General features: G+C 47.4%; 1 protein-coding gene across 3 annotated transcripts in view; it reads right to left on the bottom strand.

Moving 5' to 3' along the window:
• The window catches only part of tanc1b (tetratricopeptide repeat, ankyrin repeat and coiled-coil containing 1b), an 80,697-nt gene that overhangs the window by 7,779 nt on the left and 59,599 nt on the right, over positions 1 to 13,319 (bottom strand). For all 3 annotated transcript variants that reach the window (XM_049030402.1, XM_049030410.1, XM_049030421.1), the window contains 5 exons: positions 11,503 to 11,611; positions 10,222 to 10,344; positions 7,930 to 8,166; positions 7,362 to 7,547; positions 6,719 to 6,797 (listed from right to left, as the gene is read on the bottom strand). In XM_049030402.1, coding sequence (XP_048886359.1) covers positions 6,719 to 6,797; positions 7,362 to 7,547; positions 7,930 to 8,166; positions 10,222 to 10,344; positions 11,503 to 11,611 — 734 coding nt within the window. The remainder of the gene's footprint in view (positions 1 to 6,718; positions 6,798 to 7,361; positions 7,548 to 7,929; positions 8,167 to 10,221; positions 10,345 to 11,502; positions 11,612 to 13,319) is intronic.

Raw genomic sequence — 13,319 nt, 5'->3', positions numbered from 1 at the left:
TGTAGACAGCCCATAGGAAAGCTGCCCCCCCCTCCCCAAATAACGGGCCAATAGCATAATACATCAACAGGTAATGACAGGAGCTGCATTTATAGGATGGGGGGGGGGAGACATTTCCTTTAGGAATTCAAGAATACAGCCTACAAAAGCACATGCAAGGTCTGAATGCAGAACAGGATGCTCTACTGATAAGGAGAACAATTCCCAATGACTGCACACGTTCACGTGGGAAACAGCTCCGGGTAAATGGCATTGTTATCCTGCGGAATGGGAACGGCGGCTGCCCTGTGAAATCTTGGAGGTCACAGCAAAAGGAAGTCCGCCTATTGAGCCAGGAGAGGTGCCTGATCTCACAGATACAAGGCCTGAACCCTCTTGCATGACTCGGGACTCCAGAAATACTTTGCGTTAACAGATCAGGACATGACACCGCTTTTACACAATTGCATACTGGTGTCGGAAACGGAGATTCCGGCATCCTATAGACCAGACAGTGAGGATTTACGTTGTCCCTGCAGTCCGTCAGAGGTTTGATCATACCCATCTGCGTTGCTTTGAAGCACAACTCTGTCGTTTTGCAAAGCAAGTCTGAGTAATGCAATGCTATTTGGTCCTCAGAGGAAAAATTCACGCTACAAAAGAATGTGAAGCTACCAGCTATTCAGGGCCAGGTTTCCAGTTCTCATGAAATGAACACAACAGCATTTGGAAATCAACAAAACGAGTGCAGGGTAACACCATGTACAGCACTGTTGTTTTAATTACCTAACAGTTACTGCTCGTTAATTTTTTTTTTCCTTTAAGGCGCCATCTGGACAATGTTTATGCATGTTTCATGCATAAACATGAAGATAGTTTGAGTCACAGTTCACAGTTCCTTTCTTAGAAAGCCCCTAATTTAATCATACATTAACCGGTAATAGCTATCTAGCATCTTTCTAACTGAAACTAACGGCAGTCAAGGAATATCTACAAAAGTTTAAATGAGGTTCTCATGACCGTTTACCACTGATCTTAAAATTACTACACAAGGATGAAGGATCCCTGTACTTCTACCATAAGAGCAAGCCATAATTTCCACCACTGGCCTGTGTAGCTACAAACCGATTGTGGCCAGTGTTACTGCATCAACTGCGGTGGATTAAACCGTAACATACATCACCTCAGGCGATAAAGCAAAAACGCACACAGAGCAAATAATCCTGCTCCCAGAGACAACCTGAAGCCTCGCAGCCCCCGAGAAGCTGAGCCACGCGATCCATCTGGATAGCGAAGCTTTACTTTATAGAGACAGTCTATCAAGACCACTCTCCATAAGCTCCCCTAGGAAATCTCACCCACAGCAGCTCTCTCTCCTTTTTAAACATCTGAGTTCCCATACACGTTTCATATTATATATATTATATACACACACACATATACACATACATATATATATACACATATACATACACATACACACATACATACACTGAACAAAAATATAAACGCAACACTTTTGTTTTTGCTCCCATTTTTCATGAGATGGACTTAAAGATCTACAATTCATTCCAGATACACAATATTACCATTTCTCTCAAACATTTCTCACAAATCAGTCTAAATGTGTGATAGTGAGCACTTCTGCTTTGCTGAGATAATCCATCCCACCTCACAGGTGTGCCACATCAAGATGCTGATCTGACATCATGGGTAGTGCACAGGTGTACCTTATACTGCCCACAATAAAAGGCCACCCTGGAATGTGCAGTTTTTTGCTTTATTGGGGGTCTGGGGACTCAGAACCGGTCAGTATCTGGTGTGACCACCATTTGCCTCATGCAATGCAACACATCTTCTTCGCATAGAGTTTATCAGATTGTCAATTGTGGCCTGTGGAATGTTGGTCCACTCCTCTTCAATGGCTGTGCGAAGTTGTTGGATATTAGTGGGAACTGGTACACGCTGTCGTATACGCCGGTCAAGCACATCCCAAACATGCTCAACGGGTGACATGTCCGGTGAGTATGCTGGCCATGCAAGAACTGGGACATTTTCAGCTTCCAAGAACTGTGTACAGATCCTTGCAACATGGGGCCGTGCATTATCTGTCTGAGTGGCTGGTCTCAGACGATCTTGGAGGTGAACCTGCTGGATGTGGAGGTCCTGGGCTGGTGTGGTTACACGTGGTCTGCGGTTGTGAGGCCGGTTGGATGTACTGCCATATTCTCTGAAACGCCTTTGGAGACGGCTTATGGTTGAGAAATGAACATTCAATGCACGAGCAACAGATCTGGTTGACATTCCTGCTGTCCGCATGCCAATTGCACGCTCCCTCAATGCTTGTGGCATCTGTGGCATTTTGCTGTGAGACAAAACTGCACATTCCAGGGTGGCCTTTTATTGTGGGCAGTATAAGGTACACCTGTGCACTACCCATGATGTCAGATCAGCATCTTGATGTGGCACACCTGTGAGGTGGGATGGATTATCTCAGCAAAGCAGAAGTGCTCACTATCACACATTTAGACTGATTTGTGAGAAATGTTTGAGAGAAATGGTAATATTGTGTATCTGGAATGAATTGTAGATCTTTAAGTCCATCTCATGAAAAATGGGAGCAGAAACAAGAGTGTTGCGTTTATATTTTTGTTCAGTATACATATACACACATATACATATACACACATATACACACACACACATATACACACACACACACACACACACACACAATTTAAAATGTTAGTTCTTCCAGTTCTTCCAAATGAAACGGCGCACTGCAAAATGCTACACACCAAAATGCTACACACCAGCAGAAATACAATAAACGAAGGTGGTGTCCTTTGCAAACTTCTCTGACAAACTTGAGACCAGTATAAATAATAATCATTCTAAAAAGCTGTACATTGCTCAATAAAATCCTCCCTTGTGGAGCACAACCCAATGGAGGGCGGCCTTGGCGTCACGGTGCCCTCAAAGCTCCCGGACAGCATCTTTATTAAAGCCCTAGAGTCCTCGACTCATCCCCCCTCCCCCACAGACACGGGCAGATTGATGCCTTGTCGTTGCGCTGTAAGCGAACGCTCCTCCTGCTCTTTGACCACAATCCTCCTCGCTCACCCCGGCAATCTTCAGAGCCGACACTGTCCTTGGCCTGACCCGAGGCTCGTAAATCACCGGCCGAGCGATAAAACTCAAACGGTGCAAACGCACAGAATGGAGCCCTTGACATTCTACGCAAGGATGCGCTGCGACGTCCGCTGGACCGCTGATGCCCAAAAAAACCTGCGAGCTATCAGACCCAGCTGTACGTCAGTAGTTCGCGACCCATTTCTCAGCCCACATTTTCATTCCGTCCCACTACCTACACACCCAATTTTAACTTGACTAATTATAAAGCCCTCTGATACCTAGCCCAGGTGTGCAGGTGCTGGACCACAACTAAATTGTGGAATGGGGGACCTGAGGCTTTTAACCACTGCAGTATATAATGTATAGCCAGGGAAGCAACCACCAATAGTTCAATGAGCCTTAACGGCATTGATTTGCTCTAATCGTGCCGAGTGTCCCCCACGCCTGTGAAGGCACTTGTATGGTAATAGCTTGTATTTGATGGCTGGCAGAGGTGACGGCAGCTAAATCTCCCATGCATCTTCCATAACGGCTTGTCCAGTGGAGAACCTGGAGCCCATCCCAGGAAGCACGGGGTATGAGCTAGACGCTGAACGGGATGCCAAATATCCAGTTGACGTGTTGCGCGAGCCCTGCACACGGTTCCACTTCGTTCAGCGGCTGGCTAAATCAGAGGCGACCCGCGAGGTAGCTAATATCGGAGGCACGCCATATTTCTCTCTGTCACGAGTCCCACGGGATGCGGGTCCCCTGTGGCCCCCGCGCCGCGTTGACCCACCGTGCCCCCCGCGCATTAAGCATGCACACCCTTGCGCGTGATCGATGTTGCGGCCCCCGCGTGTGACGACCACAAACTGAATAATGAAAGAGTAAAACACTTTAGAGCATTAAACACTACATTTATTAAACAATGCCTGCAAATGGGTGATTTTATCATTTAAAGTGATTCCTTGTGTAATTACAATGGACAAAAGCAATATAAGACTGCCCCCCCAGGGCTAGTGTGCACTTTATGATATTTTGATTTTCATCACATGCTGTTTATTGCTTCATATAAAATCTCTGCCAGTTTTATATTTATACACCAGTATTATATACTGAATACTACTAACGTACATTAGAGAATAAATACAGCTTTGTCAAATACTGAGCACAACCAAGCGATCAAGTAAATATTTTATACTTAAATACACTCAGTTTTCCTTGGATATTTCCCTCTCTTCCACGTCAGGACTTTTCGCAGCTTATTTGATTGCACAGCTACCCAGCAGACGCGTCTAATGAAACAGCCATTCTGTCCCATTAGCATAGATACTGTCCAAGGGGGAAAAAAAACTAGACAGACTCTCGACAGACAAGACCGGCTCCCATCGGGAATTTGCTCCGCCTGTTGTCAGGCGCCATGACATCCTGCAGAGGCACCCTGGATCTTCACAAGTGATGCATCGCCGAATCCGTACGAATCAGAAGGAAGATTTACGAACTTCATAAAAAGTACTGACCCTGGTCACTTTCTACGACTAGACTAATTCAACAGGAAAGAGAAAAATTCTCCCTGTTCCTCGTGCAACACCAGCGCTAAGACTGGCCATTTAAATTCCAGCATTATCATCTAAATTTTGCCTCACCGCAAATCACATCAAATTGTGGATGAAATAGAAAATTACACATAAGAACACAGAGTACTGCCTCTTTTCAAACCTTTCAGCAATGAGCAATAGGTAATTTTTCCCCTCCCCCTCCCGGTGGCAGCTGAATGGCTCACAATTTATGCTTTTGTGTCTCCTTGAACGCGAGAAGGTTTTTAGTTTTTCTTCCGCCGGTGCCAGATGCGAGCAATTAGCTTTCGGCTCGCATTCATTAGCTGCGGCAGTGGCTCGACGGGCAAAGGGACACCTGCCGCTGCTCCGGTGCATGTTGATAAATGATAGGTGTAGTGTAGCATATCAAGTCAACCACAAAGTCAAGGTTAAGCTATTAAGCGTAGCTTTCCATCAGGCCGTAAGATAGTTGAGCCCAATGGCAGCAAGAACTTGTATGCTAAATCTTCACTACTGCCAATTCATTTTGGAAGAATCACTGTTTACCGCCCTACTAGGGCCCTCCAGAGGCAGTTTTCTATAATGAAAATGCCTTTGATCCCCCAAAACCTTAGCAGGTTTTTCAGGATGAGCCCATTTGGACAGAAGCAGTGAGCTTCTAACCATTAACAAATGCTTGGTAGCTGGAAGGTGAGGCTCCACTACAAACTGCTTCCTGCCTGTTGGGCTGACCTACATCTCAAAGCTAGTTGTTACATAGGCTGCCAGTTCAGCACAGGATGACGATCTAACTATCACTGATGTCAGCCATGAATCCAGAACCAGCAACACCTAATGGACCTTGACACACACATGATCCAGGAACAGCGACACAGCCGAGAGGAATGTGCTGGAAACGGTCTTGCGTTTTTATTGCAGGCTCTGCTCCGGGAACGCACCCTGACATTTCAGAACCGCCGCCATCGTGATAACCGAGCCCAGACGCTGCCGCTCCAGGCCATGAGACCAGGGCCCAGAGTCATTCCACACACTCAACAGGGCGTTTGGCATTTTATCTGCTGATAACATAATGCCAAAGGGAACTGTGGCCTCACTTTCCGGCTCTGTTTATCTCCCGTGCCCAGCCTCTCCCTAAAAGAGACGACGGGTCGACTCCTTGAAATGCAGTGCATGGAAAGAAGTACTAGGATAGACCTGGCCGCACTCAGATTTTCCATTCTGAAGTGATTTTCAGCTTCTCCTCGGTATCTGGTGACACTGCGCCAGCCCGTCTTTGAGAAAAGGATCAAAGTAAACATCCTTCAAATCAAGATGTTCCTAATTCCGGGCCACATGCTCCTCTGCTAAATGAGCCCAGAACAAACACAACATGACCTTCTACCCCTGGGACTTCCTCCCTAAGGTCCTCCGTTTGGAGCAGTCCAGATCACCTCCACTATCACAGATGTTCCAATGACATCTCTGGCTCCTCCACCCCTGCTTCAGAGGAACTCGAGGAGCCCCGCAGGACAGATGAACCCCCCGCCCCCCACCCACCCTCAAGTCACCACTCGCACCATCACCAGCTGCCTGATGACTGATCACAGATCAGCTGTAACTTGATGGCTTTAGCTTAGGCTGCTTTGCCACTAACTGTGATCTATGTCATCTGTTAAAGTACGTAGCACAATAGAATCTCGACTGAAAGACACCTGGGGGCCAGTGCCTGGAAGGGACATATGCCTGCAATTCCACTCCGAACGTGGGGGGGCGGGTGGGAATCACTCACTCACAAGGGCTGAACATTTAGGGCTGGCGGCTCTCCATTGAGGCAAAGGCTACAGTAGGTTGGAGACAAAGGTGAATTCCCATGCTGGGACACAAGGGAGCGGGGCTAAAAAGTGTCGGAAACAAGCTTCCATTGTCCACAACTGTGAAATATTTTAAACAGATTCGATGCTGCAAAAAATCACACAGCTGGAAACCATCAGAAAGCAACAGGAAGCATTTTTGATGACAACCGATGACAAAATAGGATCCACACAGCAGTGTTCTGTGACGGGAGGGTAAAAACACAGACAAACCTGTCTCCCCCCAGAGAGTGTCATGGCCATCAATCTGCACGGCGGGCTTATCATCCGACGCCAGCAAGCTCCTCACAACCTGTCAGACGACAAACGGTGATTAATGACACCGAAGGAAAACCTGCATGGGGTGAAGCTGCATTCGCTGAGCGGTACACGCACTCAGCTGTGAATTAAACACCAGATATTAAATTGTACATAACCCTGACATCACCACAACAAAATTCATTTAGCTGATCAAACAAAGCCCACGGTGACAGCATCTCACACACTACAAATGCGCCCCTTCAGACTACCGCCTGTCCAGCATTGTTAATTCTTCTTTACTCTTCGTATCTCATTACATTATCTCTTTCGCTATAGGTCGACGACAGACCACCAAACCCATTGGTGGATAATGTGGCCAACCCGTTGCCTTCAATTTGGGGGCACTACTTTAACAAGCAGGCTAAGGTAAACACCTACAGACCTTGATGGATACAAAAATACACGCCAATAAAACCTTGAGCAAAACAAATGCAAGACCCTCCCCATCACTTTTATATCAAGTCTCTTTGTATTTCTTCAAAATGTATTTCTTCACAAGGCCCATTAGCTTAGCATCCCGTGTAGCAGAGGTCTACCAGAGGGCTGTTCAGCTCACCTGGGTGTGGCCCATGCTGGAGGCCGCAATGAGGGCCTGCTGTAAGGCCGTGCCTTTTGCTTCACTGTCCTGTTGCTGGCCATTAGGGCTCCACTCCAGCTCCAGCAGGCACTGGATGATCTCGGGGTAGCCCCTCAGGGCCGCGTGCACTAGGGGACACTGACCGCTCTTATCCAAATGGTCAACCTGCATGGGCAAAGCATTGAAGCTTATTCATGAGAATTGCCAATTATGAACTGGAGCATCTTTCAGGAGACCTTAGAGCAGTGGTTCCCAAACTCGGTCCTCGGGCCCCACCGCCCTGCTTGTTTTCCTGCTATCCCAGCCCCACACACAAGTCCCAGCTGTCTTTCAGCTTCTGATTGACTGAACACACCTGATCCAGGTAATCAGCAGTGTGTAGGGCAGGGATAGCTGGAAAACAAGCAGTGGGGCCTGAGGACCGAGTTTGAGAACCACTGCCTTAGAGGAAGGTTAAGTGGACAGTAATCAGGTCGATATACAGCATGATAAAGGTCATCTCCAACTTAGGAGATCAAGTCACTCGAGCAGCCCAGTTCCTGCTTACCTTTCCTCCGCATTTACAGAGCAGGTTGACGAGGCTCAGGTGTCCGGCGGCCGCTGCCAAGCAAAGGGGCGTCATCCCGTTCTCTGACACACAGTCAACAGCTGCCCCAAACTCCAGCAGGAGGCTGACCATCTCCTGGTGGCCCAGGTGCGACTGCACGCACAGCACGGGCGCGTTGCTCAGGGCCTCAGTGCGATAGTTCACGTTGGCCCCGCCGAGCATCAGAAGACGGCTCACCTGGTGTCAGAGGCATGAAAAGTGGAGCTTCAGGTCATGAATGAGGGAGATCTACAAGCAGCACCTCAGACAGGTCCATTAGGACTGTCCCGTACATCCCGCAGAGTGACGCTACATAGTGATTTGAGGGAATGAACCTTTGCCCAGATGCGCTTCTGTACCATTATCAGTGAGTTCTGGCTCAAATGCAGGTTCTCAGTGGAGATCGCAATGTCTCACAGCATGTTACATTGTAAAGTTCTATCCATTAGATTCAATTCTGCATTATAATCAATGATTATATTAAGTGCCGTTGAGTCAATGTTGACCCCTGGCAACCACACAGACTACATTACTGCAGATCATCCTGTCTGGGTCAAAATCGATACGTCACTCAATTTGGCACATCATCATTTCTGGGCTACAGGTAAAGGACTTGAAGCTGTTCCAGCAGGACTGGCCAAGGACATGCAATGATCCACTTTGAGAGAATATGCGATGAAACACATGGCAAACACAGCACCCATGGCAACAAGGGGCTCTCGAGGATCAACGCCGAGCAGCTCACCTTGTGGGCTGAAACGATTTCTGGCTCCTGTGTAACGATGACAAGAACTGTGCTGTGCATCAAACGATGTCTCAGGATCCTATATTTTATTTGCACTTTTGTGCATTTTAGCTTTTTCTTATTTGTTAATTTATCTATTTTACTCAAAAGTGCTATATAAATAATGATTATTAATATTATTGTTATTACCTACAAACCTTTGGGGAACCGGGCAGAATGCAAAGCCAATCCGTCCACCTGCACCAGCCCGTTTGGATGGAAAGAGCGAGTTTCTAACAGTTAAAGGCTTCGTAGCTGGAAGGTGACGCTACTCCTGGCCCTCAGCGTCAATTTCACTGCTGGGAAACTCTGATTACACTGCGCCTATCTCTGCGCCCCCCCACCTCCCCAGCCGGCCCCCCATTTCGGCTTCAAGGCCAAAATGCAGACCACCCACTGGAATCCTCATCTTTCACCCAGGCAACACAGCACCCACTGCCCCACACAAAACAAACCCTAACATCTCACAGTCAGCATGGTACCTTTGTGGGGGTTTTTTCCCCTCTCTTCCTTTCCCTTAACCGAAACGATTAATTCCAGCTTCGAGGAAAATTGCATTTTTATCTTCGGATCCTTTGAGCATGCAGACTGCACGTCAAATTTGTTAAATGCCCCGATACGCCGTTTTTAACATGAAAACGTATTTTCCTCAATAAAGACATGAACAACAAATCACTAATCAAAAGGCGGCAGATTTCAATGCTAAAAAAGCTAGAAAAATAACAGTTTTATTTAGCAGAATTCAACGGAACATGATCACTTCTAATGGGCATTCAAGGGTACAATCGGCTAATTGATTATTCTCTCATTCCATGAAAGTTAACGTTACATAGCATGGCTCAAAGACTCAATGAATAAAGTCTAAAAATGTTAAAACAAAAAAATCCAAAGGGGAGGAAAAAAAAAAACATTTTTCCTTAAAGCTAAAAATACTTGCACTCAGTTTCATTCAACATAAGAAAATCAATCTTATTTCCCACTTGCATGCAGTGTCTGTTTTTTCTGTCAAATTACCACCACTAACAGACCCCAAAAGGAGGAGAATTGGTGGAGCGTGGTGGATGTCTCCCTTGTGAGTTTTGGAACGTCAACCCAGTGCTCTTGGAACTCAACTACAGCTAAGAAGGGACTATTATGAAGTCACCGAGGCCCATATGATCTTGTTAGCGGAATATCTAGTGAAACACACGCACACGTCAGCTGTGTAAAATTTCTCTCTCCTTCTCTCAGGCAATAAAACGTGATGTATATCTATGCAGGCGTGATTTGGTGAGCTCGTGATGACAGCAGAATACTTAACACAGCAGTCGTGCAAACACTGACATCGATGCACACTGAGATGCACAACTAAATGATGCAAACTGGGTTCCCAGTGGCATGACTTTTAATAAAACTGGAGGTAAGTCCATCTTTTGTAAATAGGTTGAGCCGCAGACACTGGCTTCAGGGGGGCGAGACTGCAGGCTTACCTTCACGTTCGGTGTGTAGAGGTTCCTCAGAGATGCCAGGGCGGCTGAAAGCCCGTCGGTGCTGCAGCTGATCCACAAGGCCTGCAGCACGCTGGAGGACACGCCCGTCTTCTTGCTTTGGCCCTGCGATCAGACCAGCGTCCTTAATATGAACGAGCCCACCTTTCCAACAAGAACAAGGTTACAGAGGGTTCCACGCACCCATCGAAGGAGTTTTACAGCAGGGGCTCGCTTTTCATTCACCCACCCACCCACCTTCCATAACCGCTTATGCAGTACAATGCCGCAGTGATCCAGGAGCCTATGCCAGATATCACATGGCATAAAGCTTGGAACACTGAACAGATCTGCATGCCATTCCACGGCAAATACATAATCACACATCATGGGCAATTTAGAGAACCGATTTATCTGTTGTTTTTGGAGCTGTTCCACGGACAGAACAGGGGGCTACAACACCCCACCCTGAAGGCCTCAGGGGCTCACAGCACGGCGGCCTTGTACCGTACCCAAGCATGATTGCCCCCGCTGGTCCGCGCTCACATTACACTCAACGATCCTGGCCCGAGCTTCAACTTTTTGGGTTGAAGAAAACATAGGAATGAAAGCACTACTGCTCAGCATGATGGAATTCCTGATTAAGGAATCCCTTATTTTGTGGCGTATCTTTTTGGTGCGATGACAGATTTATTTAGCTTGCAATGCAGCGATTTTTATTTATTTGTGTTGCACAAATGTTGCATCCAGTTGTTCCAGGATACTCTCATTAGCCCAAGTTTTCAGCAAGTAGACCAAAGTGATCCTTTGCTGACATGTTTGTTAAATGATTGTTCCTATTCAGTCTGTATGCGGCATTTTCTGTCGCTATGCAGTTTTGTGAAAAAAATTACGCCATCCGTACAGCTTATCCGATCTGTTCCTTCCGGGTCTGCTTCATGTATAGTGTACATGTATGAATGCGTGCATCAGTTGCATCACTGATGTCATTCCACACCTGGGCACGGTTAGTGATCACACTGGACGTGCACTGTGCCTGAATCAGGCACCTCTAAGTGGTTCACTCAATTGTGCTCGGGCACAGTACGGAGCGATCACAGTAGTCAAACGAACCAGACTCTGGGGGTCATATGCCTGGGCACTGTAGGGACTGCCTACTGTGAGCATACCTTACAGCGCTGAGCCATCATGCTGCCCAGACCAGCATCTCATGATCCGCAGGTTTTTTTGCTCAGTGTCCCATAAGGACGATGGATACCTCCTGCCGTGGTCATGTCCTCATACCTTAAAAATGTGTGCTTTAAGGATATGGTGGCCGAGTTCCATCGTCTGCTGCCGGTTCAGCTTCCCCTCTTGCCGAGACAACATGAAGGCCATCAGCGCATGTCCACTCCTGTAGGGGACAGGAATCAGCAGGCTTAAACCGGACCTCGTCATAAAAATAAATAATAATAAATAATAATAATAATAAACTGTCCGCGAAGGGCAGCCACCCGTAGCGGCACCCAGGGAGCTGGGGGTTAAGGGCTCTGCTCAAGGAGCCGCAGACATGCTGAGGCTGGGTTTGAACCGGCAACCTTCTGATTATAGGCACACAGGCTTAGCCCACTGAACGCTGCCCCCACTGCTTCTCTAAGATACAGAGTGCAAATTCCCTTCGGACATTCAACTGGCAGGATGACATCGCCAACCACAAGGGTGATTTTTAATGACAAGCTCAGCAAAAAAGAAAAACGAGAAAAAAAGGTGTTATCCTTGGGAATGTTCTTTCATCGACACACCTCAAAGACTCAAAGATGCAAAGTCGATGTATTTCAGGGAAAATTGGCAGGACATTCTAGCTCCAGCCCAATGGCCTCCAGCTTTTGCACGAATATCTCTAGCGTATTGGTCATTCTGCATTCAGAAAAATGTGTTTTTTAATTATTTTTTTAAAGTTATTGTTAATTTAGACACAGATAACAACAGTAATCAGTCCCCTGCTTGGTGGTTTGCAACATTTCCTGAGACAGGCATATTAATTAATTTGTTAATGCTGCGCCCCCTTGACTGACTAAACTGTGCTAAATACCGTCTAGACAGGCGCCTCACCTCGTGTGGACAAGGGGGGAGGAGGGGGGCAGCGGCCTGGGAATGCCTTTCCTGCACAGCCCAGCTAGCCTCGCTTGGGTGTTAATTAACGGAGAAGTTCATTAAAGGGCCACACATGACTGGCAGAGATGGGGTGGGAGGGTGGCGGCGGCCAAGCATTTACAATAAAATGGCGAACCAGCATAGTCCGGACTTCGCATAAAAAGCTGCACGGGGGGGTGGGCGGTGGGTGCATCTCTGTCCCCTGGTGGCCGCGGCTAAAAAACCAGGCCTTTTCTTCCCTGTCTAATGATCAGGGCTGGGGATTCTGAAATCACACACTGAAACGAGAGGCGGAGGGAGGTCCACAAAGGCACAGAGACACACCACTCCTCCCCCCACAAGGAGACTCAGAGGGGGAGGGTACTCAGGCACAGCGACGCGCCTCTCTGACGAGTTAATGAGGAACGTCCTGGAACTCTGTCCAGCAGGTGCTCCCCCCCCCCCCCCTCAAGGTGAACTTCCGAGACTCAGTTTCTTTTGAGGCGGAGGAGAAGCGAGGAATGATGATCTTCCAGAACCGTCCTCTGCGGGGGCCTAATGGTCGCGAGCCATAAAAATCCTTACCCAGCCACCCCTGCTTTTACCCCTGCACAAGTCACATGTCAAAAGATGGGAGTGATATGGCATTCAATCAGAAGGGGCCAACAAAGAGTGCCTGCAATCACCATTTCCCAGTTTCCTCGGAGCGCTCAAAACAAAACACGCTTGTAAAAGTATTTTGCTGAATGCATTTAAAATGCCTACGTGGGGTGAGGGGGGATTTTAAATCAACAGTTGCATTTTTCCTCTCAGAGACCTTAAATGCTTTCAGCTGAATACATATCTTAAACAAAACACCGCCCCCTAATTTTTCTTTGGACTGTGCCAACAAGAGGAGCACACTCTGAGGTTTCTGAAGGACAGCAGTGTACCTCTGAAATTTGCCCTATGGTTGCCAACCAGCTCCAAATAGATGCTCTCCACAAACA

This window comes from Brienomyrus brachyistius, chromosome 1, assembly GCF_023856365.1.
Source record: "Brienomyrus brachyistius isolate T26 chromosome 1, BBRACH_0.4, whole genome shotgun sequence".
NCBI classification, from domain to species: Eukaryota; Metazoa; Chordata; class Actinopteri; order Osteoglossiformes; family Mormyridae; genus Brienomyrus; species Brienomyrus brachyistius.
The sequence above is the reverse complement of the archived record's forward strand: the minus strand, read 5'-3'. Positions and strand labels throughout refer to the sequence as shown.